The 26,141-nt window shown below is 41.7% G+C and overlaps 2 protein-coding genes across 6 annotated transcripts in view; one reads left to right on the top strand and one right to left on the bottom strand.

Moving 5' to 3' along the window:
- Positions 1-87: 87 nt before the first annotated feature.
- Positions 88-18,588, bottom strand: efcc1 (EF-hand and coiled-coil domain containing 1). 2 transcript variants are annotated; one of them, XM_046075193.1, is made up of 9 exons: positions 18,532-18,588; positions 16,749-17,534; positions 14,578-15,011; positions 7,003-7,151; positions 5,559-5,694; positions 3,862-4,018; positions 2,743-2,901; positions 2,109-2,178; positions 88-1,949 (listed from the first exon to the last, which is right to left on the bottom strand). In XM_046075193.1, exons 2-9 carry the CDS (start codon positions 17,424-17,426, stop codon positions 1,816-1,818), a joined length of 1,917 nt encoding a protein of 638 aa, XP_045931149.1. In that variant the 5' UTR covers positions 17,427-17,534; positions 18,532-18,588; the 3' UTR covers positions 88-1,815. The 2 variants fall into 2 exon arrangements, with proteins under 2 accessions (XP_045931149.1, XP_045931148.1); XM_046075192.1 differs by lacking the exon at positions 18,532-18,588 and having other exon boundaries at positions 16,749-17,881.
- Positions 18,589-18,677: 89 nt separating this feature from the next.
- The window catches only part of cfap92 (cilia and flagella associated protein 92 (putative)), a 19,968-nt gene continuing 12,504 nt past the window's right edge, over positions 18,678-26,141 (top strand). For 2 of the 4 annotated variants that reach the window (XM_046075176.1, XM_046075175.1), the window contains exons 1-11: positions 18,678-18,845; positions 19,629-19,854; positions 20,037-20,236; positions 20,464-20,683; positions 20,791-20,910; positions 21,106-21,201; positions 21,520-21,704; positions 21,875-22,731; positions 22,840-23,034; positions 24,085-24,352; positions 24,420-24,584. In XM_046075176.1, coding sequence (XP_045931132.1) covers positions 19,635-19,854; positions 20,037-20,236; positions 20,464-20,683; positions 20,791-20,910; positions 21,106-21,201; positions 21,520-21,704; positions 21,875-22,731; positions 22,840-23,034; positions 24,085-24,352; positions 24,420-24,584 — 2,526 coding nt within the window. In that variant the 5' untranslated portion in view covers positions 18,678-18,845; positions 19,629-19,634. The remainder of the gene's footprint in view (positions 18,846-19,628; positions 19,855-20,036; positions 20,237-20,463; positions 20,684-20,790; positions 20,911-21,105; positions 21,202-21,519; positions 21,705-21,874; positions 22,732-22,839; positions 23,035-24,084; positions 24,353-24,419; positions 24,585-26,141) is intronic. The other 2 variants (XM_046075177.1, XM_046075178.1) reach the window with 2 other exon arrangements.

Raw genomic sequence — 26,141 nt, 5'->3', positions numbered from 1 at the left:
CAACATGCTGCTTTTGGTTTTTGAATGCTACATGGAGCAGCAGTGGGACTTTTCAGACATAAATAAATAAATCACAGCAGTCTAGAGTGCGTAAGTCAAAGGCTTTATTGACATGATTCAATAACATCAGTGAGTGGTTTTGCATCCAAGGCCCTCATTTCAACCCAGCAATGACTATGCAATGGATCCATCTAATATGGAGATATTTAGTGTATCACAATGAGCATTTAATTAAAGTTAATCTGCTGTATCATATTGTGAAACAGTTGTGAGGAAGTAACCGTAGGTTTAATTAGACAGCTGCTAATAATGTAATAGACTAGTTGCACGTGCCAGGCTGGATTATCCTGGACGGGTGTTCATTTTTTGTTTGTATAAACAGAACTTACGTGGGCATCTCTGGTTGTACTGTGCAGACGCACACATCGTGGTAACAACTTTTTTCCTTGGGCACAATAAAGTCTATCTAACTTTTTGCTTTGTGACCAGACATGACTCAGCCTGTACTAGAGGTTCAAGATACCGAAGTGTCTGCTTCCTTCATGAAACAGACACGCACAAGCTAGCCTCTCAAATACAAACAAATGACAAAGCTTTTGTTAAACCAATTTTAGCAAATGAATGTGGCCCAGGAAGGTGTTCCTTCAGAAGTTCTGAAGAATACCAGGCTAAGCCTGCACATTCAAGGCTCAAACAGACCAAAACTAATGCATTTCGGTAATTTCCTCATCACACCAAACAAATTGTATCAGTGTTAACCATTGACATGATACTAGAAGGTACAGTATGAGTTCAACATTCAACCTCAACATATCATGAATGAACATATACTGCACTGAATCCAGACAGCCAGTAGTCCACAACCGCCATAATGCCCACCAGCAAGAGCTTGACAGTTCGTTCTTGATCTTGGAAGCAGCAGTGGACAAAACAAGCTCAAATCAAGGTCCCCTTACTTGCTTGCTCTGAACGTCTGACCATATAACATGGTCTCTATCAGAAAATGGGTTTTGCTCAGTGGTCATGGACGTGTACACGTTCAAACTTCCCGTTATTCTTAAAGTATAAATGGGAAGTTTGAACATCCACAAAAAACTCCCGCTTGCTCATGACGGCTGTGTAACATGTTTTGGAACAAGTGAGTAACCCACTTGTTGATTCTGTTTTGCCAAAAAAGAAACAAGTTGAAGCTTGACTGTCTACATTTACATTTAGCAGGGCTTTTTCATTTGTCCAATTCATGTGATGTATATGCCGCTGACAGATGAGCAAATACCTGGTGGACACAAAACGGCTGCTGTTTCCAATGATATTTCCCAACATACTGATATTAATGAATGAACCACAGGGTCAAAAGTAGTATATAGTAGTAGTGTTCTCCGAATGAGGTCAAATGCAGGCGGCACTTCTCTGTATTCAGTGACACAGTTTTGTTAGGACATTTGATCTTGAAATGCAGACTTAGATGAGTAAAGGATGTGAATTAAGACGCAGTTTCCTTTTAAATTCTTTCAGTTGTATCAGGGATGTTGTTGACCTGTTGACTGGCGGGGGACGATACATTTCACAGACTACTTATGATTTAGCTTATTTTAACATTTTTACATTCAGAACTCTGTTGAGGGAAAAGGCAATGTGTAAACAATAATTTTCTTTATATGTAATTCTAGACTAATATCCCTTTATAGATATCAGGGTCAGAGGGGTATATGGGCTACAATATACAGTATCCACATCAATCAGCTGGTTTTTTAACCACTGTTAAGCTTTCAGTGTCTGTCGGAGCATCACTGGCCCAGCAGGAGGCAGTCTTGATTAGCAGGAGATCAGGAGGGCGTTCAGAGACTGCTGACTCTGTGTTCTCTCCAAAGATCCACCGGTCGACAGAATCTCACAGGCAGCCAGTTCATGATAGAGCGCGTTGAGCACCTCCAGAATGTGGGCTTTCCCTGTGCAAAAGCAGAACAGATGTGACCGCTGAGGGAACCGTGTTACAGACGACCCGGCGGGAATTTTATTTAGTTCCCTGCCCTGTGTGACTGTACATTTTCATTATCGCATTTCACAGGACTTGTATTGATTTTATTGGACATGTGAGCTCTACTAACCGTGTTGCGGGTCGCTGCAAGACTCCAAAGTGCTGAGCAAGATTTTACCGAGAGACCTCCGCGAGACGTTCTGAAACAAGAGAGAGCTATTCTCTGAAGCTATCAGGCAATTAACAGGCTCTTAAACAAGCAATCTGAGACTCTCACACATGTTCAACAAGTGAAATTCATTTCTATATTTCATCAATTCTATAATCAATCTTCCTCTGTTAGGGTTAGATGACAAAAGAATGGACAGAGGCCCATGGTGGTACTATGACAGGTAAGACATCTGTTTGTTGATTCAACAGGACAACGCAGACTTTTAATTTCACTATCAGTAAGTGGAAGCCCATGTGGAGGTTTGTCCTTGAACAATGCTATGAAAACTTTAAATTGGTTTTTCTTTGTGATGTCTGACCAGAGAAAATCATTCCAGTGGAGCGTGGGTGGGTTTCTCTCAGCTGCCAACACAGCAAAAGCTTTTCAGTTCGCATGATGGTCTGACTGCTGTTTACAAGGTTTTTCTCTGGGCTAAAAATCCCTAACAATATGTTAGGGCCTTTAAATGAAGATATTAGCACAAAGCCTTGGTTATTAGATGCTCTGACCTCTTCAAACTGGTGAGTGCAGTCACCAGATAACTGTGACTAACCAGGTCTCTGAGCTGCTGGAGGAGCTGTAGGATGTCCACAAGTTTCTCCTCCACCAGTGACAGACGGACCCTCTCTGTCTCCAGCATCTGCAGCTCCATCTGAAGCAGCTCAGTCTCCTCTGCCTTCTGCTGCAGCTCCTGCAACAGAGAGTCCTTCATCTGGAAGACACAACACAAACCAGTCAATCAAGTACAGTCCTTCTGCCTGCCATACGGTCAGGTGTCTTTTTATGGTTCTGCTTCGATTAGTTTTAATAAACACTATGTACTGTTTATTGTTGGTTTTTGTCTTTTCATGGGGTTTGTTAAAATAAGAAAATGTAGAATACAGCCAACATTATCCCAGACCAAGCACAGATTAAGCAACTATTTGTTACAAGAGCAGCTGGATATGTCACTCTTACCCTGAAGGCCTGCTAAACATCAACATACAGTAAATATACCCAAAGTAAATGTATGTCACATGTTGAGGTTAGACTGAGTTTTCAGCCCACATCTTGTAGGCTTGCCTGCCAAAAATGTTGGAAATCCCTGCAGTGCACCTTTACGTCATAGCGTAGCGAAGGGCAAAGGTCTCACCCCACACATCCTGCACATAAACAAAGCCTCACAGTCAAGACTTTGTTTAGTTTCAACTTTTCCTCTCCGAGTGCTGAGACGTTCTGGGAACACATTACATCACGGTTCCCCTTCTGCTTGTCTTCCTGTGTTGTGAAAATACTACTCGACTGTAACAAGAGAGCTTTAATTTATTATATTCCTAGTGTCATGCGGGACAAGGGGGGAGTGTTCCTGTGGTCAGCTCCAGTGAGAAACAGCTGCAAACACACCCACACACAAAGGGAGGCTCCTTCCCGCTGCTGGTGGTTTGGTTAGGTGGAAGCTGCAGGATCTTGCCGTGGTTTTGCCTTTGAAGCCCTCCACTTTCATAACAACCTTCACCAGTCCTCTCTAATCTAGTTTAACACCATACACACAACCACGAAATGACTTATGATGTAAAGCCAGGCAGAACATTGTCCAGAGAGAACAGTTTCATATAAATGGATCCAGCAGACCAGGGCAGAAGACACTGCAGTAGCCCACCCTGGTGTGATGGAGCTCATTGGTGGCTTGTACCTGGTCCATGTCTATCTCTGCCTGGCTCTCCTTCAGCTCCAGCTGCTTATGCAACGTGGTCACCCGCTCCAGGAGCTCCACCACAGCACTGCAGCTCGCCTCGTTCCTCAAGCTCCCGAAATTAGACATCAGCTTCTTGAATGCCCTGTAGTCACACCTGATCAACAACACGTACCACAGGACAGAGAGTCTATGAAGCTCAGAGCTACGATAGTGCTGATAATGACTTACAGTGTATTTAGTCTGTATTCAAATATTTCTTATACAAGGCAACATTTTAGCACACTAGCACAAACTTGTTCTAAAATAATCACTTTTACATGTTTCAGATGATTTTCATGTGTGTTGTGGACTTAAGACAGGCCTTCATGACCCTAAACAGTTATGGAAACAGTATAATGGCTGGAATAACTTATTTCATTGGTGCTTTTGTAGCAGTGTCGTTTTTCTGTAGATTTATCTCTATATTGCTTTTTTCCCTTATAGCTGGCAGATTGCACAATGTAAATATACTTTGGCACACAGGAACCCACACAAAAAAAGAAATTGTTAGGGATTAACACTTCACGCTTCACCTTTTATTACTTCTTAAATTAACAATAAATCAAATGGATATGTGCAATGTGAAAGTGGTCTGATGGAGTGACAAACAGAAAGAGAATTACCACCCTACACTGCAGCACCACAGAGATTTGTAGGCTCTTGCATGCTTTGGTTTTATGGCACATTTAAAAAGTGGTTCACTCTCGTCACTTTTATCACCCTCGTTTTTTAGCAGCAAAAGGCAACTGTTTTAATCAAACAAGCCTGATGATTTAGGGATTCAGACGCACCGTTCTCATCAACATTATGAACCCACTGTACACTACCAAACAGCAGGCAGACACAGTTAGCATCTGAGCTCACTGGTGAAGATCATCAACATCTAGCAGCTAGAGACACATGTAGATTTACTTTTATATGACTTGGTGAAGACCAAACAGAGCTAAAGGCCAGCAGATATTGGACTTATATTCATCAGGTAAACAGATGACTCCAAATTGGATGTGGATGTGTAGGGGAGAGCGGGCTGAATTGAGCCAGTTTTTACTTGAGGTGTCTTTAAAGTGAGGACAGTGAGGACAGTAAGGTCTCCAACTAAAATATGTACTTATATTTTAGGATGTGGTGCATCCTTGTAAATAATCAATTTAGATCTAAAATAAACTGTTCAAAATATGTCTTTCCAAAAAAAAGTGGCCTCTTGGCTCAACTTGCCCCATATGAGGGGTAACTGAGCCAAGGTAGAGGGTAAGTTGAGCCACAGGGTGGACGGGGACATCAATGTCATTTTATCGTGCAAACTCAACGCCAGTTCCCAACATTCAATTGCACTTAGATAGTGAAACACTGTAGCTATGTCTCCTGTTGTTTCATATCAGTGTATCACATTAAAGCCATCCTGTTTATTGTCATGTCCCGTGCCACCTGATGTGAGGATTGGACTGTGTGCCAGAGGACTAATGCAGCTTTAAAAAAATATTGTTATATATTTCAATTTGTTTAATGCTTCATTTGATCAAATGAACAATAATATATGTGAAAAATGTAACACAAATCTTGAAATTTGGTAGTGCTCGATTGTGCTAGCAGCATGAAATAGTGCTGTACGGTGGTGCCCTGCTTTAAGACACTGTGCTGAAAAGGATGTGCAGTACCTTTCCCCACAACAGGACAGCCTAGTCAAGATCCTCTTCACCTCATCCACCTTCCTCTGCTGATCTCCGGTCCACTTGTCCTCTTCCTCATCAGAGGCGGCCTGGCCTTCCACTGAGCGAAACAGCTGCTCCTCCACTAGACACCACATCACACCATCATCGTTAATATAATCATTGTTATCATTATCAGAGAGGGTGGAAGCCAGAGGTGTAGCGTAGAAAAGGCTCGAGACTAGAGCTGAAACAATTTTGTCACTGAATCAGTTAGTCAAACAAAAGAAAATGAATCAGCAACCACTTTGATGATTGATTCATCGTTTATACAATTTTTTAGGCAAAAGCACCATCTCCGGCTTCAGCCCGTCCAGTGTGAGAATTTCCTGCTTTTCTCTATGTCATAGTAGTAAACTGAATATCTATGGGAGCTTGGACTGTTGGTCAGCCAAAACAAGCAATGAAGAGATGAAGGTCATCCCTATATTCCCAGGCTCCAATGTTCCCAAAGTCCTATGTTCCCCAACTTTATATTCCCTTAATATAAGACATAAGACATGCATTTGTATTCCTACTGATTTAAAAGATTTACAAATATAAAAAGATTCTGTGATTGGTAATAAAAATTAGGGATGACTAAAATGCAGTTTGAATGGTAGAAATCTGTCCACCACTGTGGAGATAGCAATGTCTAAAGTCAAGAACACTGTTTCACCCACAAATGTGAGGGCGTAGGTTTGAAGGAGTTTATAATCAGTGGGCTATAAGCTGTAGGTGGTAATATCAACATATCGACACTGGGAAAAAACATTGCTGAGAACATAAAGGTCTCCTTAATGTGTCATATTAGGAGGATAGCTGGGAAAGGTGGGACCCTGGGAACGTACATTTCCCAGACGACGTTGCATTGGGTTCTCAGAACTTGTTGCATGTGTTTTTCACTATATAGTGACATTTTACAGGCTGAATTAATCAATTAATCATACAAATTACTGACAGACTTTGCAGCCCTAACTATGTGTAAGTACATAATGCAACTTGTTCTTAAATTATGGACATTGTTCCTATTATCCACCAGTAGTATGTTTGTATTAGGCACAACACTAAGTGTTTTGAAAGCCAACTTTCTAGCAAATGAAAAATATGTAAAAATCATTAATTTTCTACTAATTCTGAGGATCCTTGTCACCATATCTTGCCGCCACCATATCACCATCCTCAAGTAACAAATAAAGCTCAGAAAATGGAGATGAGCTTTTAATGCAGGGAAGTTGAGGGTGTGAGGAGGTAGATGACAGAAACCACAACATCATATTTACATCACACTGTGGAAAGGTAAACCTGACTAGCTGATGTTGCTGTTACGTTATTAAGTAACTCACTACTTAGTGGGATGAGGATCCTTGTGCAGTAAAGAGATGTGAGCACGGCATTCTGAGACATGTCTTACTCTTATCTGGGGTCGTCACAGCACGCCCTGTCGGAGAACAGCGGTCATGTTGAGGGTTCGAGCAACATCTCTGGCCCTGCCTGCTGCCAGTGCTCAGCTGCTGCTCTGCCCTTGTGCTGCTTGGGAGCTGTAGTTTTGGCACCTCCGACCTGAAAGAGAGCACAGCAATAGCTGTTTAACTGCATGTTATCTGTAAATACATGACTCCACCGTTGCTGCTCTGAGCATGAACCGACACTGACCAAGGGGCTAAAACTGCTCTTCAAATTTGCAGATAGGATAGGATAGAAAAGTTCAGTCCAAACCAATTACCGACATCAAAGAGAACATACAAAGTAACACAAGGCAGTGTGTATTAAGCCACATCTACAACCGCCATGATAATTTTATAGAGGCCTGTGATGCTGTATGCCAAATCTGGGTGGGGTAATTGAAGCCAGACATTGTATCTTTAAGGCATTTCTACAGCAAAGTGGGTCAATGGTAGAATGGCGCTGTTACTGTGCAGGAGTTAGCTTGCACACTGGCTGACACTGGATGGAACAAAATTAGAGTCACACCACATTTTTTAAGCATATGAACAGTTTTCTAAGATCTGTCTTTTAATCTGCAGCTGAAAATATATGTAACACTTTTATTCTATATGTTTTCACTTATGTCAAAGACACATTCAAACATTTGTTCCTGAAATAAAGACTGCAGTTTTGCAACGATCAATCGTTCTGTGATGGTTTGAATTTTCTAGGTTTCTCCTGCTGTCTGCTCTTTTGTGTTGGGGGAAATCCGAGAGGGGGCCTTCGTAAATCACAGAATAAGTGTTTCCAGATGATGATGTCTTGCCAGAAAAAAAAGAGAAAATCTCAAAAAGGTTTTCAACCAGCCTCACTCTCTGAAAAAAGAAAAAAAGGCACAGTGCAGTCATGCTTATATCCTGTTGGCACGAGGCAGGCTATGCCGTAAGACAGCATTATACTCTGCATCTCTCTGCTACTTTAGGTTTCTTTGTGCAAAACTGGGGAGAAACGACTGACTTCACTGATTTCAGGCAATCAATCAGAGAGTAATGTTTAAGTTAGTGGGGGCCACAGTGGAGGAAAGAAGGAGTTGGTTCACAAGGGCCAGCAGCTGCAGTCAGACCAATGTGGTACATGGACCTGAGCACACACAAAACTTAGCTAGTTGCTGTGGAGACGCTCAGACTCTGGAATGAATTGGTGGGAGGATTTTTAAAATCCTGGCTTTGGTGTGACTAATTGCACTTTAATTGACTGACAGTGGATGGAGGGAGGCTGCTGCTGTTTCCAGTGAATAATGTAGCGAGGCCACAGCTTCTGGCATGGGCCTTTGATATGCATAGATGTTAAAAACTGCTTTGTGTCTTGACAGACAAAAAAGTGACTTTTGAGTTTAGTTAAAAGAAGGACCTCGCGACTGTTACATGAAAACTGATTCTAATTAGTTTTTGACTGTGCTTGAGATTTATACGATTTAGAAGGGTTTCCCGTCACATGGTTTGACAGTGATGAGGCACCTGGAGCTGAGCATGGGAATTCCAACTGGATGAACACAAACACCAGAAAGCAGTCCAAACAGACATCCTGGATAGTGGTCGGGATGCAGCTATGAGAAGCCACCTAGCCCAAAATTGAATACATCACTTGCACATACATACATACTGCCATGCACATACATATACATGCTTGCACATACTGTAAATACATACTGCCATGCACATACATATACATGCTTGCACATACTGTAAATACATACTGCCATGCACATACATATACATGCTTGCACATACTGTAAATACATACTGCCATGCTTAAGTATGTATGTATGTGCGAGGTTAAGTATGTATGCATGCGCATGGTCAGGTATGTACGCGGGAGCTGAGTATGTCTGTGGATAGTGCTCCTCTCCTCAAATCCTCTCTCTTGGTGTGGGACACCTGGATTTAATTCCCACATAGTGTCAGTGTCATTGTTTTCATGCAGCAAGTCTGGCGATTATGGGGGCATGAAAACTTTTTTGGAGGGATAAAAGAGGTAATGCCAAATGAGTAAATGTACATGGAAGGGGAAAGTTCTTGCCAGTTTGATAAGTAGGTGAAACGATGTTAGCTATCTATGATTCTTATCTCTGTGTGATGCCAAATTAGCAATGTTGTTCAGTGTCTTCATATTTTCAGATGAATGTAACCTAAGCTGTTCCCTTGCATGGATCCCTTACAATATTTACAGGCTGAGCTGTCTGTCAGCCTCTCAGCTCCACGGGAGCTGCTGCTGACGGGCGGCTGCTTCTGTGGAGGAAGACGCTCGACGCAGGTGTAGTCCAGAAAGTGGGTTTACTGACAACTCTGAGTTTGTTAACCCTGAGAAGAGGGAAATGCTGCATTTTCAGTCCCAGAAAGAGCAACTTAAACTCCTGTCCAGAAGACTGGAAAAGCTTGTGCAGCCGACAAATCTGCAGTAACTATGTGATGCTATCATGTCAATATGGACCAAAGTATCTGAGGAATGTTTCCAACACCTTGTTGAAAGTATGCCACGAAGAATTAAGGCAGTTCTGAAAGCAAAAGGGGGTCCAACCTGGTAATAGCAAGGTGTACCTAAAAAAGTGGCTAGTGGGTGTATATTACATTATACTTCACAACAAAGGAATAGGCGATCTTATTATTCTTAGATTAGAGTATTATTGACTTGACATTCAAGCTTTTGAGAGAGAAAATGCACTAGCAGTATAGTTAACTACCTCAAGGCACACGCACAAATTATACAAAAGAGCTCGATTGTGCTACGGCAGGGCATTTCTAATTAATAGGATCCTGTGTTCTGTCCTATTAGCAAATGTCTAAAGCTGTTTTTTTGGACTGTTTGGGGCAGGGGTAGCCACGACACCCAGAGTCCTCTCTGTGTGTATCACAGAGCAGCACGAAGTGAACTTTCCATCAACACACACCCATCACTGTTCCCCCTCCTCCACTCCCTTAAGAGCTGTTTCCCCTTTCAGGTTCCATCGGTCAGTGACAGTCTCCCTTCTCTGCAGAGGTTAAAAATGAGGGCACGCTGTAAACCTGAGCTTGAACTTGAAGTTCAGTGCTTGTTGGTGCCCTGCGGCATGACAGAGACGGGTGAGGGGTCATGTTTACATAGGTGACAGTTATTAATCAAATCTTCCTGGGTTGAGATACAAACAAAGCAGCTTTAGAGATGTGACTTGTTTAACAATAGCTAAGGACTTAAACCAAAGCCAACGGCTGTAACATTTACAGAGAGTGGTTAAGCTTTCCTTAGCAAGCAAAGTGCAAATAAACCCCCAAAGTCAAACAAACGAGGGTATTAAAAGTAGAGTCCAACAAGGGTGGGTGGCATAAGTTTATAAGATATTTTGTGTGTTATGTATTTCTGCTGATGTCAGCATACCTCCAAACCAGAGAGAGGGAGAGCAGGCAATGTTTCAGTGTGAAAATGAGCCCACTTGGCAGCGCAAGTTTTTGAAGGCTGTTCAAGAACAACAGTAAGGCGGCAGCAGCAGAATGCCACGGGTCCAGACATCTCTCAAGTGTGTCCTTTCCACATTATTTAAAGGACAAGAATGTGCGACAGCACCTGCTCTGCACAATGCTGCAGCTCTTGTGCGGAGGCAGATAAATGGTCTGCTATAGACCCTTCTCTCCCCTCCGCTCTCAAGCGTCATGCAGAGAGCATGAAAAGGCTGGGAGATTATGCCTCCCCTGGGGCCTGCCTTTAGAGGGCCGGGGGTTAGAGGCACACAGAGAAGAAGTCTGCAGGCGTGCTGATAAAACGAAAAGTGAGTTTTAAACTTGCACACTTAGGGCACATGTGCCTGGGTATGCTCTCTAGAAATCCCTGAACTAAAGACACCTGGAATCAAGAGGATAATAAAACTGAAGAAATTCTGGATGAAAGACGGCCAAAGTTCATTTTAATGAGTGATTTTGTATCTCCACTCTACATCTTTTCTCAGGAGCACAAAAAGATGGAAAGCTAAATGAAGCCATTCCTCTCTTGTGGGCCTTGCAAAACATGTCTGTCATTTCGTGAACAAACAGTTAAGTGTTTGCTTCTTCCTCCAGATGGTAGGCCTTCCTCCCCCTCGTTCCTTTGTGTTCCTCTCGCTGTGCTTCCTATTGTCTGATCCCTGTGGCCCATAGAGTTCTATAGGCTACAGTGATTGATTTAGACCCCCTTCACCTTCTGGAGTGAAAAACAGAACTAAAAAGTGACACTTTTAGACCATCCCAGTTTACAAAGAAGTTCCTGTGCTAATCAACTCCTGAAGGCACGCTGAGTCTCAGCCCCTTTTCTGTTCTGTCGTGGCTAAGAATTCACAGACGTTATGCAATAACACCCACACATCTTGTGTTTCATACCGATGACCACATTTTTTAAACTGAATTGTGCTGGAATGTTGATGGAAAGTTGAAAGGGAATTTTCAAGATGAGAAAATTGTGCATCAACAAATGCTAAAAAACACTAAAAAGGAAATCAAGATGTAAACATATTACAGGAACAGTCCCACATCTCATGGAAAAAGCTTATTAGCGTTCTGGCTGAGAGTTAGATGAGAAAACTGATACCAATCACATGTCTGTACAGTAAATATAGTATGAAGCTAGAGCTAGGGGGAAACAACTTGCCTGTGTCTGTGCAAAGGCAAAATCTGCCCCTCTAAATGAACACGTATAACCACCACATTTTTATTCTTCATTTTTCTGTACTGACTAAACAAACAAGATCTAAAGTGTTAATTAGTTAGCTTTAGTTGTGCTGGTAAACATGGTTTGTTTCTTTTGAATGGAGCCTGGTTAGCTTTTTACCCTGTTTTCATCACATGCTAAGATAAGCTAACTGGCTGCTGATGTCAGGTAAAATAGGTGGTTATTCCAGTGGGTTACAGCTCCTAATAGGTGCTCTAATATTATAAGGATGCGTAAGCATTGTCTATCTTCATCTTCACTTTCACTGTGCCTGAGTGGAATCCACAGGACAGAACCCCCCACCCCTGATATCCAGTAGCATCTACGTTAATCCCATTACTTGTCACAGGAGTTTAGAAATAAGCCACAGGGATAAAGTTAAGATTGATCATTTCAACACACCCCTTGACACACTACTGCATCTTTATACCCACCACATTTTATCATAGACTCCTGACACTGAGACATGTCTCCTGCTTGTGGAGGGGGAGCAGAGACAAGCATCTCACTCCAATCTTAAAACAAAACACCTCAAATGGCACCTTTCTCTCTAAACATGTCCTGGGATAAGATGTGACTGAGCAAGCAAGAGACTTTAGTGGGAATTTTCATGGAGCTTGGTTGCTAAGATCCATAGGACGGGGGTGTCTATGTGGTTATTGTTCACCCGGGAGCAGAGTGAAAGACGTGAGAAGAGACTGATGAGAATGGCCAGTCTGTTGAGGTTCTCACTCAATAGGGCTTTCTCTTGACAAGTCAGAGCCTTTGTAATGTTGAATTATTTGCTATTAGGGTATCAATGGAAGGGCAGTGAAAAGACTTTGGAACGAAGTCTGCATAGATTAGAGGAGTTTAGGGTTAAAGGAAGGGTATTGTGGTTGCAAAATGTGTTATTGAGATTCACCTAAAGACAGGTGGTAGTGAGGACTTCAATCATATGGGTCTGGATGTGCATGACTGTGGTGTACTGTAGGTAGACAACCATACCATTCTTTCTAACAGCTGCTACCTAAGAAAACCAGACCTGCAGACACTAATTATACGTTTGGAGCAGTGACAACAGACACAGAGATAAACACTGAACCAATGGCTTTGTACTTTAAAAGTCCAATTACACCCTTACTTCCACCTAAATGAAACAGTAGCAGAGCTCAGGCAAGACCGAACTGCCACACACGATGCCTGGTAAATAAACTAAAAGGACGAAAATTGGAATAGTAAACCACATCAAGCCATCATAAGTACCACGGCAGAGTTTTCCAGGCATGAAGCCAAAAGCAAACAGAGTAATTTTATTCTAGGAGGAATTACAATTCATTAGGGTTCATTCTAGCCACAAATGCCTACCTATTGCAGTAACCTGCCAAAACAAGCCCTCCCTTCTCATGGCATGATGAAAAGACACGTTTTGACAGCTGATTGGGCCTAATGAAGAGGTAAAAGTCTGTATCAAATGTTGCAACTGCAGCAATCCCACTCCACACACACACCTACAGCACTGTCACCGGACAGTTCTGAACACACTCCAAAAACTCAACACTCTAAAAGGTTTTAGATTTTTCAGATGTTTATTTATTCACTGTCCTGTTCGCTTACTTTGAAAATTATTTAAGAAAGAATTTAAAAACTCTGCTGAATATTATAAAATGTTACATCATCCCTCTTATTTTCACAATAACTATTAAATTATTTTAAAATGCCGCTTTTAAAAAGTCTGTTTTAATTTCATCATGGCATTCCCCAACAGTTCTTATATTTTATAATGTCGCTTTGTATTTCACATGAAATGTGTTATTGGTGTTATTTTAAAAAATAGGACATTTTGCAATAAAATGTCACATGAAATAAAATTATATCCAATAAAATTAAGTTATTATGAAAATGAGTGATGAAATAATATTTAATAATGAGTTGAGTTTAAATCTTTTCTTTACCTATTACGAACAATTGTTGGTTCATTTACGTATACAATTTATTCATATGATTATTTATTTCATAATTTCTTTTTTATTTATTTAATATTGAACTTGTCCTAAAGACAATAGCGTTTATACCTGTTTTGAATGGCAACACAGCATGTTGTCAAACTATCTCCTCTATCTCTCTCCAAGAAATCTGTTTCTTTGTCGTCTTGATGTAAATAATCATACAAATAAAAATAGCACAGGACAGTCTCTCGTCAAAGAATTTCATGGTGTTGCACTTAGTTGAACTTGTACACACTGAAAGTGATGGAAGTTGTTGTGTAAAAATGTAAAACAAAGTTTGAGAAAAAAGTGCTAACCTACTCTCACGCCTCCAAACACCTGGCCTATTGTTGGCGTTGGAAAGTTACGGAAATGGCTATAAGCTGCACCAATTCAGCTCTAGATGAGGAAGTTTCAAGTGTTGTTACATGATCTAACAAGCAGTTACGCTGTGGCCATGTAGCATTAGCCTGGTTCCAGACCTCTGAGCCACCCAAAATTGGCTTTGCAAATGTTTTATGAGGAAGGAAAAGCCTTCAACACATATGTTAGACCTCAGGGATGTACACAGTGTGTTTTGGTGAGAAACTCTGAATGTAGACGTAACTCTTGCTAATTTACAAATAAACTCCACTGAGCACCTCTAAAGGTAACTGCTCCTAACAACCGGTGCCGGTATCTCCCTCCATACAAGAAATTGACTAACAAGAACACAATGTCGGGCTCAATGAAGTGAAAAATGGCAATTCATTCTGATTGTTAGACTAGCATAACATAAAACTTGCGCAGTGTGTCAACACAGTCCAGTGTATAGGATGCAGTCTTACCCAGAAGCACTCAGTGACTAAATCCTAAACTGTGACATGTGTTCCTAATGTTTTTACCTGTAGTAGAGGAGCTCTGATTCCAGCTGGAGGATGTGTCTCTGCAGCGCCGGCACATGACTAGCCTTTGCTTCTAGTTCCTTCACCTTCCCCAGGCCGCTGAACAGCGCCTGCCTGGCCTCCTCCACCTTCCTCCTCATGCCCACCTGCTCTCTTTTCAGGGCTTGGTTGCAGTCCTCCAGAGCGGCCACAGTCTCTTTAGAGGTCCACAGTTCCTGCTCCAGTCTCTGATTACACAGCATGGCTTCGTCTACCTGTCGGTCTCTGGAGCTCTGCAGCATCTCTATCTCGTGGATAATGTTCTGCAGGCTCTTCAGGTTGCTGTAGGTGCTGCTTTTCATTTTGTTGTTGCTTTTCTGGGCAGCTTGTTTCTGGTGGGCAACAAAACAGCCTTCCTCTGGTTTGTGTCTGGAGTGGCTTTTCCATAGTCCTACCTGAACAGAAGCGAGACAGGTGACTGGATGGGACCAGATCAAGATATGACCTGAAATCAAAATTGCACTACCTCCTCCTATTCAGGACTTATAAGTTGTATTTAATGTTGTATTTAATGTTTTTTTAATGCTGTGGTTTTGAGTTTAGTGTTATTTCCTGTTTTATTTTGTTAAACTCTTTCTCCTGTGTTTGTGTTTACTTCACTTCCTCCCCTGTTGTTTTTCCTGCCTGTGTAATTGTCTGCCCTGCCTTGATTGGTCTCACCTATGTCTTATAAATCACCTCTCTTGTGTATATATACTGTCGGTGTGTCTTTGTCATTTGTGCGGTCGTCTTCGTCCTTAAGTCAAAAGTTCCAGCCTGTTCCTTGTGTTTCTGTGTGTTCTCCGGAATATTCACCTGTGTTATTTGCTGACTGCCTGTTTAACTGGTTTTGACCCCTGCCTGCCTCAACTCACAATAAGACTGTGTACCCCTTCTCTATTATTAAAATTAAATTTAACTGAACTTGCTCTGCCAAGTGTCCTGTGTTTGGGTCCAACTCCCTTGTTGCTTTTATGTTTTATGTAAAGCACTTTGAATTACCTTGTTGTTAAATTGTGCTATACAAATAAACTTGCCTTGCCTTGCCTTGTGTTTCCTGTGTTTGCGCTCGGCAAATGTGACAATAAATCAAACATTTTAAGCCACTGAAAAGACGAATGTTTGGGTCACCAGGCTGTGAAAAATATTTCTTGTTAGTGAGTCATTAATAGTCATGTCACTGATAAACTATCATTATTCAAGGATGTTGATTTCTCACTTACTAATTGTAAATTATAAATTCTAAAAGGTATAAATGTCAATAAAATAATCAATAAACAGTCGAAGGTTTTGGTACCACTTTCTCATAAGACATGCCTTGTATATCAGTTATAAGCCATAAATAAGGCCTACATTTGGGTTGTTGGGTTGTGAATGAAATGTTTAAGTTTCTTACGTTCTAATAATAAATGTTAGTGAGTCATAAAGGATAATTAATTAGGTTATAAGTTGTAACTGATGCTTTTAAATAAGTAATTTACTAATGTTGAATATATCAATTATAAGCCATAGGTTGCCAGGTTGTGGAAAATCCCTGTAGCTGGTGTTTACCTTCCTCCAGATGACCTCTGCTTAGTACTGTTTAGTTGGCCCTTTGGTTCTAATTCCCCTCCAATGGTTTGACCACGTCCCTTCTTTAAGGGGCAGCAGGGCATCTCAGCCAAAATCAATTTATTTATTAACAACTTATTAACATTTACAACAGCAGACCTAATGAATTGTCAGAAGAAGATCTTTACTTTACATTACTTTTTGAAATTAATGAAAATGACTTTTGCGGATTGCTTGTTAGACAGTGAGAAATAGGTGAGGCCCATTTAGGGTTTGTGGCTAATAGACTGAAATCATTCACTAATGCTTTAAAGATCAAGTATAATGCATTACTTCTGGGTGGCAGTGGTTGTCTTGGGGCCCTATGCCAGAATAGGCCCTTCAACAAGTTAGTATCAGCACCCCTGTTCCCTAGTACAAGGACTTTTAATCCCCCCAATGAGTCTATGTTGCATTTTAGGGGCTTGTATGATCCAACTGAATGATACCTATTACCATTACATTCAAAAACTATGTGCATATTTAAAACTTAAGCAGGGTTTTGTGAGTTCAACAGAATATGGGCTACTCTTATGCAACACCAGCACTCCAAGCCCCCTCACCTGCAGGGCCAAACAGCGGGCATCACTGCTCTGAAGCGCGGCTCGCATGTCCTCAATCAGCTCCCTTAAACTTGCATTCTCGTCTTCCAGCTTCGCTATTCGGTCCTCCGCTTCCTCCAGCGCGACTATCTCCTCATAGCACTCTTTGGTGCAGGATCCGAGCCTGCAGCCGGAGGCGTGCCGTCCCTCCGAGGAGGGACAGGAGCCGCCGCTCGCACCCACAGACAGCAGCTTCTCTCGCCGCCTCAGAGGGCTTCTCAGGCGGATCTGAGTCTCTATATGCTCGCTGTCTTTTCCGACCAGCAGCCGGCCGTTCTCATACTGACACCCCGCCTTGGTGCTGAAGTATCCGCACAGTTTAGCGTGGAAGTGTCTGAAGGAGAGCTCGATGGGTAAATTGTCTGAAACACCGGCGCATTCTGTGTCCTCCGAGTCCGTGTTCAGTCCCAAAACTTCGCACAAGATGTTAAAGTCCTCCACGCGGATTTTACCTTCACCTTGATAGTCCATATGATGGAAAATCTCCTGTAGGTACTGATCCAATCCGGTAGCCAAAACTATGATTTCGTTCTCCACTCCCCGGTCCAGTCCGTAATGGTAAGCCAGAGTGCTGACTATCCATTGTGTCCTGCGCGCTGGTCGGCTGTATGGATCAATGGAGTCTACTGTATCCATCATTTCTGCAGAGCAACATCATATTTCCTCGAAACTAACACAGTTACTTTTGTTTCCTGTGTGTGTTTCGTGTTCATCCTCTCAGCACAAGCTCATAGCAGACTGGCGGAGCTGAAATGAGGCGTGTGTTAAGAGCAGATTTGAATTTAGTACTGCCCCCCAAACCCAAAAGCAGGGGTCCCAACCAGGAGTCAGTATCACACACATAGGCTACTATAACGATCCCGTACTGCCGTTGCCTGAGTGTAATTGCAACCAGGTGTGTAAACTTCTGTCATTCACTTGAGTCCGAGCTCGTTAAGATGTAAGATGCCCAAGAGACTAATATGCTGTGGGGCAGAGGTTTTCTGCTGAAGAATTTTTAAAGCACGGTCTTTATGCAGGAGTAAAACTCAAGCTCAGGGCTGTTTGCACACTTCGGACCTTGCTGGTGCAGCCTCGTGCACGGGCTGGTTGCAGTCGTGTTTCGCTGCAGCCACACACTCATAGTAGAAGTTCCTCTCCATGTTTATTGTACAGATCTCCTACTCTGCTTTAGCGTGTATGTAAATCGATCGTGTCTTGATTTTTGGATCTACAGATTAGGCTATGCACGTAGCCTACTTTTATTGCCTATGAGTTTTTTTTATTTTAATCAAAGAGTGCCCCATACACCCACTTGTGTGTAAGCTTGTGTTGCAGATCAAGAGTCTGCAAAATCTCATTTCACCGGCTTTAGTTAGGTCTACTACAAATGCTGTAGAGTTTCTTATCTCCCCATTATAGCCTATCCATTGTTGCTTCAAGTGCCCCTCAAAGGCCCCAGTCCAAATGGATCAAATAAAAAATTCTATTGCAAGGAATGTACCCGAACTGTTTATGAGGCTACTATTGAAAACAACTGTAGGATCTAAACGCCACAGCTCGGCAACTAGAGCATGAAGACGGTCTATCTGGAACTGGCACGATGCTTTCTACCTACATGATTTATGCTACAAAGTCATAAGGCAGCTATTAAGGCAGCAACAAATTATATATACATACATATATATAAAGAATTAACTTCAAAGCTTCCAATACAATTTTATAGTAGGCTTTTGAAACTGTAAATTGTTTTAAGTGTGCTTACTGTTCCCTGGATTAACAACATGTGTCTGCTCTGATGGTTTTTCTCTCATGGCTTTGGTAATATCCCTTTTACGACGTCCATGTACATCTTGTTGTTTTTATTTGGTCCCGACAGCACGTGAGGCAAGGAATCACGTGACTTCGCCACAGTGGTTGTCATGGCGACGCGTTGCCCTCAAATCACACAGTTTGAGTGGCAGGCGGACGTTTACCGGGACAATGAGTGCAGAGGTGTGTTTCAACAACCAACTCTTCAAGAGGACTTTAAACCTCCTGAGCGTCACACACTAAATATCTGAGCCAACAGCAGCCAAGGTGAGCAAACAAGAAACAAGAAACTACATTCATGTGTTGTTTAAACACATATAGTTGTCAGAGAAACTGTAGGCTTCCCTTCCTTCTTTCAAGAATTACATTTCCAGAATGAGCTCACTGACGAAAACACACCAGGCAGAACTAACAAGGTGAAATGTAAAAACTGCTTTGAGCTCACTATGAAACTGAATTTCTCATTTTTTCACCTCTGAGTCTTCGATCAATTTACTTTTGATATGGAAATTAATAGACACATTCATGCAATGTAAGGTTAATATATTATAGTAGGCCTATGTGTACAATTGAGGAGTACCTGTAGTGTTATTTTGTAAATGTAAATCCCTTAATCCATGGAGAAAATATTTTAAATCCACTACTGCATTATATTCCATTAATGTCATAATTTATTACACCTGTGGAGGGTAAACCCATTCTGAGAATCCATCAACATATCATGCATTTCCACCTGAATTTATTCCACACGCAAATTTCAACCAATCCCAACATTAATAACTCCTCAAACTGATCATTGTTGTCACATATCTCAAATGAATGTGTAAATAAACAGGGCAAAGGTTCATTATAATCTACTTGTGTATGTAGTTAATTGATTTAAAATGAATGTGTTTAAGGTAAGCTTGCGTTTGGTAGGACACATATGAACTCTGAGAATTGTGAATAACTGTCTCCTACTTAGCTCAATTAGCTCTTAGGGACAGACTAGGTATGAAATGTTAGCCAGCAACCATTCTGTTGTCCTTTTCATTTACCCTTCTCTTGCAGGCCAGCATGTCAGGGACAGGCCTTTGTAAGTCACAGGCAGACTGTGACGATGGAGAAGTTACAGATAAAAGACAGGAAGATGTCCCTGTCCTTGAAACTGATGTGTTGACCAGAGAGCATGGTTTGGAAAATAAGTCAGGTTCTACTGAAAATGTCCCAGAACACACAGATGACAGCTCTTATCACGTCACATGGACAGTTTACATTGCTCTAGCTGTCCCAAGAGGTATGTTTATCATTCAGAATTTATGAACGATTGACATTACTCAAACTGAGAGTCAGAAGGATGAAGTAGTGTGGAAATTGTAGTGTACTGAAATGTACAACAAAGCACTACTACAAAGTAAGAAACATGGTACAGATTTATTTGATCCTTGATCTCATTCATTAACATCTGTCCCTTTTTAGGAGAAGAAGCTGATGTCCCGGAAGCTCCTGAAAAGGCTAGGAAAACAAATAAAGATTCATCTGTGTTGGTGAAATCCCATAAGGCTCAGAGCTGCTATCATATTGAATACAAGTTGTTGCCAGGTGATACAGAGACAGTCAAAGTGGACCTAGTAATGTTTGGACCAGTAGCAAAAATGTACAAAGAAGATGAGTTCAAGGTGACCTGGCGCGCGTGTGTGTGTGTGTGTGTGTGTGTGTCCTTAATGAACAATTCATGAACATCCTGAATGAGCAACAATAAAGCAGCTATACTGTTACAGTAAATGATCCATCAGTGCACAGGGGCATGATTTCTGATAAACACTTCAAAAGATCCTGCAGTTTAATAAAATATATAGTATTAAGTGCTTCTAATGCAAAAATAAATCTGTGAATTGTGTAACAGATTCTAAGAATATGGCACGAAGTGGATCAGACATGGGTCGGCTGGTCCCAGAATTTCAACGTCAGAGTCAGCAGGGACATGTTGATCAGTCTGCTTTCTCATAAGATCAAGCTCCTGATTTGGAACACTAAGGACAAATTGTCCAGCCAGGCTCGCTATGAAAGACTGAAAGTCTTCAGACTGCCACAGGATCAGCCTGAAGATGCACCAGACATGTGTGGTGAGCATCACCTTCATCATGGCTCAAAATGACACAAACGTTATACATATTGTCTGTACTGTGCTTTACATGAAATGGTACGATGAACATGAAATCTTTGCTTTAAGGTGATATCAAGACTATGGTAAATCAACTGAGAACCTTATTTGAGAGGAAGTCAAACATATCTAAAAAGCACAAAAGTAATATACTGTTTCAGTCTGATTCAGAGGCCTGCTCCGAAACAGGTAAATCTACAATTTAATGATGATGATGCTAAATAATGACACTACACTGGTTTATGTATGCACACTGTTGTCTTGCATCTTTGCCAGACAACATAACTCTGTATATATATATAACTCTGTATAAGCTATGAGATGATAGATATATTTCTCATAATTTCATAGACAGATATAACTTGTTTTCTCTCACCAAAATAGGATTTCAAAAACCCACAACTGTCGCTTGCAACCGTGAGGATATCAAAAAGAATGGCAATGCCTCAGCTGAGATCAGTCCCATCACTATGTTGGCAGGTGAGTGAACCTTTTATTCACACTACTAGCCTGTTCCCCAAACTTTAAAACAAACCAACCCTCATCAGATGATTAGATTTCCTGGTATCAGCAGTTTACTTTTGTCTTCATAATATTTTTAGAGGCCTGAAGCAAAATTGCAACCGCTCAGATTTATATAGATCTATGCAATATTAGTTGAGATATTTTAGTCTGGATAAAAGCTATGCCCCATACTGCCACCCTTCGAGCCCCACAACTACCAAGGCTGAAAAGATTTTGCTATTTAAAATTTCAGTCACAATGTTAACCGTAAAGGGAATACTTTGTGACTGCCAGGTGAGACCTCATTGACGGAACGCTTCCAAGTCTGTTCAGCTGGTGTATTTGAGGTCATGTGCAACATCTCTCTGAACAGACCATTAATATCCGACCAACTGAAGGCTGATCTCAATCCACTGGTCATCACAATTTTGTCAGCCATCTCAATGCCTTCGTCCACTGTCCCTTTCCACGTCCTAGAGGTGGGACTTAAATCTCATTTAATGTCTATTAACAATGTCAAAATTAATATATGGCTTGTGCTGTACATGTGTGTTGAATACATTCTCTCATTCACTGTTTTAATGCTTTAATGAGTTGTTAAAATTGAGTGAGCTTTGACGTGACATGGGTTAAACTTCCGTTTTCCCAGGAAAAATGTGTGCCTGTATATTGCCAGTACAAGTTCCATAACTTGAGCACGCACAGAACAAACTATCACAAGCACGGCACCAACATCTACATCAGAGATGTGAATGTGATCCTGACTGGCTTGATGAATCCTGAAGAGCTCAAAGAGTTCCTCTCCGGTCCACCTATGGAGATAGCGGTCCATGATCGGGACAGAAAGCTGGAAGAAACACCAAAAATTCCAGCAGTGTTTGGCACGCGGTCAGAAGACATCCTGTGTGGTGAGTCGCTATTAAAACAGAAGGCAAGAGTCGTGAACTCGCATGGTATTGCAAGACTGAACCTCTCAGAGCTGCTACTTGGGAGGAAAAGCCTACAGATGCACTTACCAATCAAATGCTGCCCTCTACCTCCGCTGCTGGACAGAGAGCGAAGTGCATGGAACAGGAAGACGACCGACACGGCAGCTAGCAGACAGCCCATGCCACAAGGCCGTTATTTTGATGCCAATTCTCAACTCAAAGTCAAGGTTGAGATAGCCTTTCCGCTCAACGTTAAAAAAGACGGCTGTGAATTGGAGACCTCTGATCCGTTTGGGCGCATCATCTACCTCTTCGATTACAACAACGTCTCTGTGATGACCGAGCTGAGGTCAGAGATCCTCAGAATCAATGCATCAGCTTTTCATATTTGCTCTCACTCACTGGAAAATCTAGAGAAAGCCCTGTCAAACTACAGACTGAATTTCAAGAACAGTGAGAGCAAGGATCTGGATTTTGTTACAGGATTCCACATAGTAGACAAGAGGACACACATCTTTGTTCTTGAAGGGCTGAAACAAAAAGCGGTGAAGAGAATTTGGGAGGCTGTTCCTATGAAGTAAGCCCATGAACACTCTCTTAGCTAACAGTTTTCAGCTGCCCTGTCTATTTGGGTCAAGTGTTTAAATTCCAATGATAATCCTGCAGTTTGTGTGATGTTTTGCAGGCTAAGTGGGAATGAGGAGGAGCAGGTGATAGTCCTCTACAATTCAAACCTGGGTTTCTACAAGCGCATCTATGACTCATTAGATGTAGGCCTGAGTCCTATCCATTTATATGAGTCACTAGAGACCATCATCAGACAGCCTCTGGTCTACATTAGAGGCACGATCCCTCAACCCTGCTTCCAAGCTTTGTCAAGGTACCAATAATGTGAGATTACAGTGGCCTTAAAGGACCATTCCTGCGATTTGCATGTTTTACTCCATTTACTACAAATGATGAATATTGTACGTCACAGTAAACCATGCTGTTATGTTTGAAGCAGCATTAATAGATTGTTTTTGTTCACTTGTGTATTCCTGGTGAATACAGTGTTACATGATGAATGCAAGTCCAATATTCACTCTCATCTTAGTTCTATTTTGATCTCCATCAACTCCTGCTGGAAATATCTGAGTCTTTAGCTGCTAAATAGTCCACTGTGTTCAGGTTTATCAAAGCTTGTCCACTGAAAACAGCTGCTGACTGGAAACAAGGCTGATGAGAGAAATGAACCCAAAACATGGAGCTGACAGACGGCCACAAAGTACATTTACAGTCAAGTGTCTGTGGATTCCTCACTATGAGTGACCCCTTTCACAGGACACAATGTTATTTGATACATTGTTAGGAACATATCAATTAGCGCAGCCTTAAGATTTTTTTCCTACTTTTTCCAGGTAATGTTTTAGCTTTATTTTCACATGGTACAAAAGTCATTTAGCAAGCTTCAGATGGGCTTGAGCTGTGTATTCCAGTGGTTCTCAAACCTTTTCATCTCAAGGACCCCTAAACCTTTTAAACAAATTTAAATTAAATTTTGTCCCAGGGTCCCCAATCTGATAGGGATGTGTTATTACAGAAAGTGTACAAGTGTACTTATGGAACAATGTACAGTCCACACGCAAGAAAATAATCCCAAATCAAACCTTTGAGTTGAGATTATTTTGTCACATACTGAATGAGTTTCCATTGCTCATGTGCAGCAGATGTTTGAAAATGGTTGGCACAAACTATGAATAATTAGTAACTTAGTATGCATGATTTCTAGTTAAGCAGCTAAAATTGTAAAAACACTGTTGATCATTTAACATGAATGAATCTATTAGAAGTTGACATGAAAGGCCATGCATATTTTTAATTTAAATAGCGCTATAGAAATTCACCATGGTAAGTATTTACTAAATTGTGAGGTCTTTTTTTTGCCTAGGTTAAGCCAGCTTTGTCAAGCAAGGCAACTCAAAGATGTGGTGCAGTGCAACCTCTTCCCCTCAGCTGACATGATTCTCAGCATGAGCAAGGAATATGGCACATATGCTGAGCAGCGGCAAATGAAAGCCAGTAGAAAAACTGAGGTGGACATGCTCACTATGCCTGTCTGGGTGAAAAGACATGCAACACTCGACTCTTACAACAGAGAGTACATGAAATGGAAACGCCAGCAGATGATGCTCAAACAATCCAAGGACTTCATTCAGGTTTGTAGGCTTACATTATTAAAATCAGACTTATTAACAGAGCCACTCATGTTACATCATTTTTCAGGAGAATATTAAAAAAGTGCAAGAGCAAAGTGAGCCTATGAGGAAGCCAGAGGCTGCTGTGTTAGGGATGGAACCGTCTGCAGTCAGGCCAGCACACAACAGCAGCATCCAGACCTTCAACTCAAATGAGCAAGCCAAGGAGATGATCCGCAAAGAGATGGCCCAGGTTTGATGAACACACAGGATATGATGCACAACTCCAAATGAATGCTCATGTCGTTTTGTATCAGCTGTTGGTGTGAATAGGCAACTGCTCACTGGTAGATTAACCAAAACAAATATAAAAAAGGTGATAATATGTCAATTCTGCATTACCACACAATGCCGGCCCGTGGCATAGGCGACATAGGGCGGTTGCCTAGGGCGCAAAATGTCAGGGGGTGCTCCGATTTTAATCATGTGCACCTCGCGCTGCGAGTACAGACACTAATGTAACTGGTAGAGTTTTGCTATATAAATGTCTTAAAACTGAAGCACAACCTTGCTCTGTTTTGGACTGTGAGCTGAACTTTATTGGAGCTGCTGATTTTAACGTGTGGATTTATGTTGAGATTTCTGCCTGATCAGTGTTTCAGTTAGTTTTGGTTTCACATGCAGCATGCAGTCCCACACTGAGTCGGTCAAACGGTCTAAAGGGGATAAACTATATACCAGCAGATCAATAACACAATGCACAGCCAGGCCAGGTAAAATATAAAATATTGTGAATTCTCATTAAATGATGGTGTTAGTCTCGTAATATTGCAATTTTTTTCTGGACATTTTTCTGTCCGAGAAAACAGATGTGTGTGAGAGATTCTGATTGTGCAGAAAGTTTTGAACATGAGCAGAAAACCTGCTGAAACACAGGAGCTATTAAAGAGGTGGTATTCTGCTTTTCCCTCTCCTTTATTGAGTTATCTCTCTTTTTTGTGCATGTAACAGGTTTGCAAAGTAAAAAAGCCCAAAGTCCAGCCCAAAGGGAGTTCCCATTTCCCACAGAAAGCTCTGCTCTGAACTGCTTGAAAACAGCTCGTTTGTAGTCCAGCCCTTCACTTCCTTTACTTGTGACGTCACAATGAAAACGTCATAAAGCTTGCTAAGCAGCTAGCGGGGTCAGGCACGCCCTCAAACCAAGCCAGTCTGAGCAGAGGCCCTTTGGCTCGACTCACCTTTGTTTGGTTTTCCATTGTAGAAATGTTGGACCTGTACCTGCTTCCAGGTACTTTTTTTCGTATCACCTCACCTCCGTCGAGGTTCCAAACGAGCTGAGGGAAACTAAAATGTAACGTGAAAACAGACAGACTGCTGATTGGTCAGAGAGAATATTCACTATTCACTGCATCATCACTGCTGCACCAGACAGAGGCCAGCAACAGAAAGTTTTATATGTTACAGTTTCCGTATGGAATTTCATCACTGAATCCACTTCTGAGAAGTTTTGAGGTGAGAAATCAGCTGTGTAGATTTCCAATATTGACAGTTTTAGAGAAGTGATGGCGGAACAAAAACGTGCTTGAATATTTTCGGAGTTGAGGAGCTCAGCAAGTGGCTGCGGGGGAAGCCTGCTGTGACCCGCGGGAGGAGCGTGTGAGGCCGGCCAGCCGCCCGCTCACAGAGCCCTCTGCTCCCGCCGTCACACAGACCGCTGCAGCAACAACGGCAGAGGAAAACACAGCTGGAAGCTTTTCATACCGCTTATCTGCCTTTACATTCTGAGGAAGGTTGAAACGTTTCAACTTAA

This window comes from Micropterus dolomieu, linkage group LG18, assembly GCF_021292245.1.
Source record: "Micropterus dolomieu isolate WLL.071019.BEF.003 ecotype Adirondacks linkage group LG18, ASM2129224v1, whole genome shotgun sequence".
NCBI classification, from domain to species: domain Eukaryota; kingdom Metazoa; phylum Chordata; class Actinopteri; order Centrarchiformes; family Centrarchidae; genus Micropterus; species Micropterus dolomieu.
The sequence above is the reverse complement of the archived record's forward strand: the minus strand, read 5'-3'. Positions and strand labels throughout refer to the sequence as shown.

What these genes read in the sequence shown, in the direction of transcription:
- efcc1 (XM_046075193.1), bottom strand. Translation starts at nt 17,426, where the DNA reads ATGATGGATACAGTAGACTCCATTGATCCATACAGCCGACCAGCGCGC. An exon ending in CCCGCTGTTTGGCCCTGCAG is followed by an intron (nt 15,012 to 16,748) that starts GTGAGGGGGCTT and finishes GCTTCTGTTCAG; the next exon opens with GTAGGACTATGGAAAAGCCA. An exon ending in TTGCAGCGACCCGCAACACG is followed by an intron (nt 1,950 to 2,108) that starts GTTAGTAGAGCT and finishes GCTTTTGCACAG; the next exon opens with GGAAAGCCCACATTCTGGAG.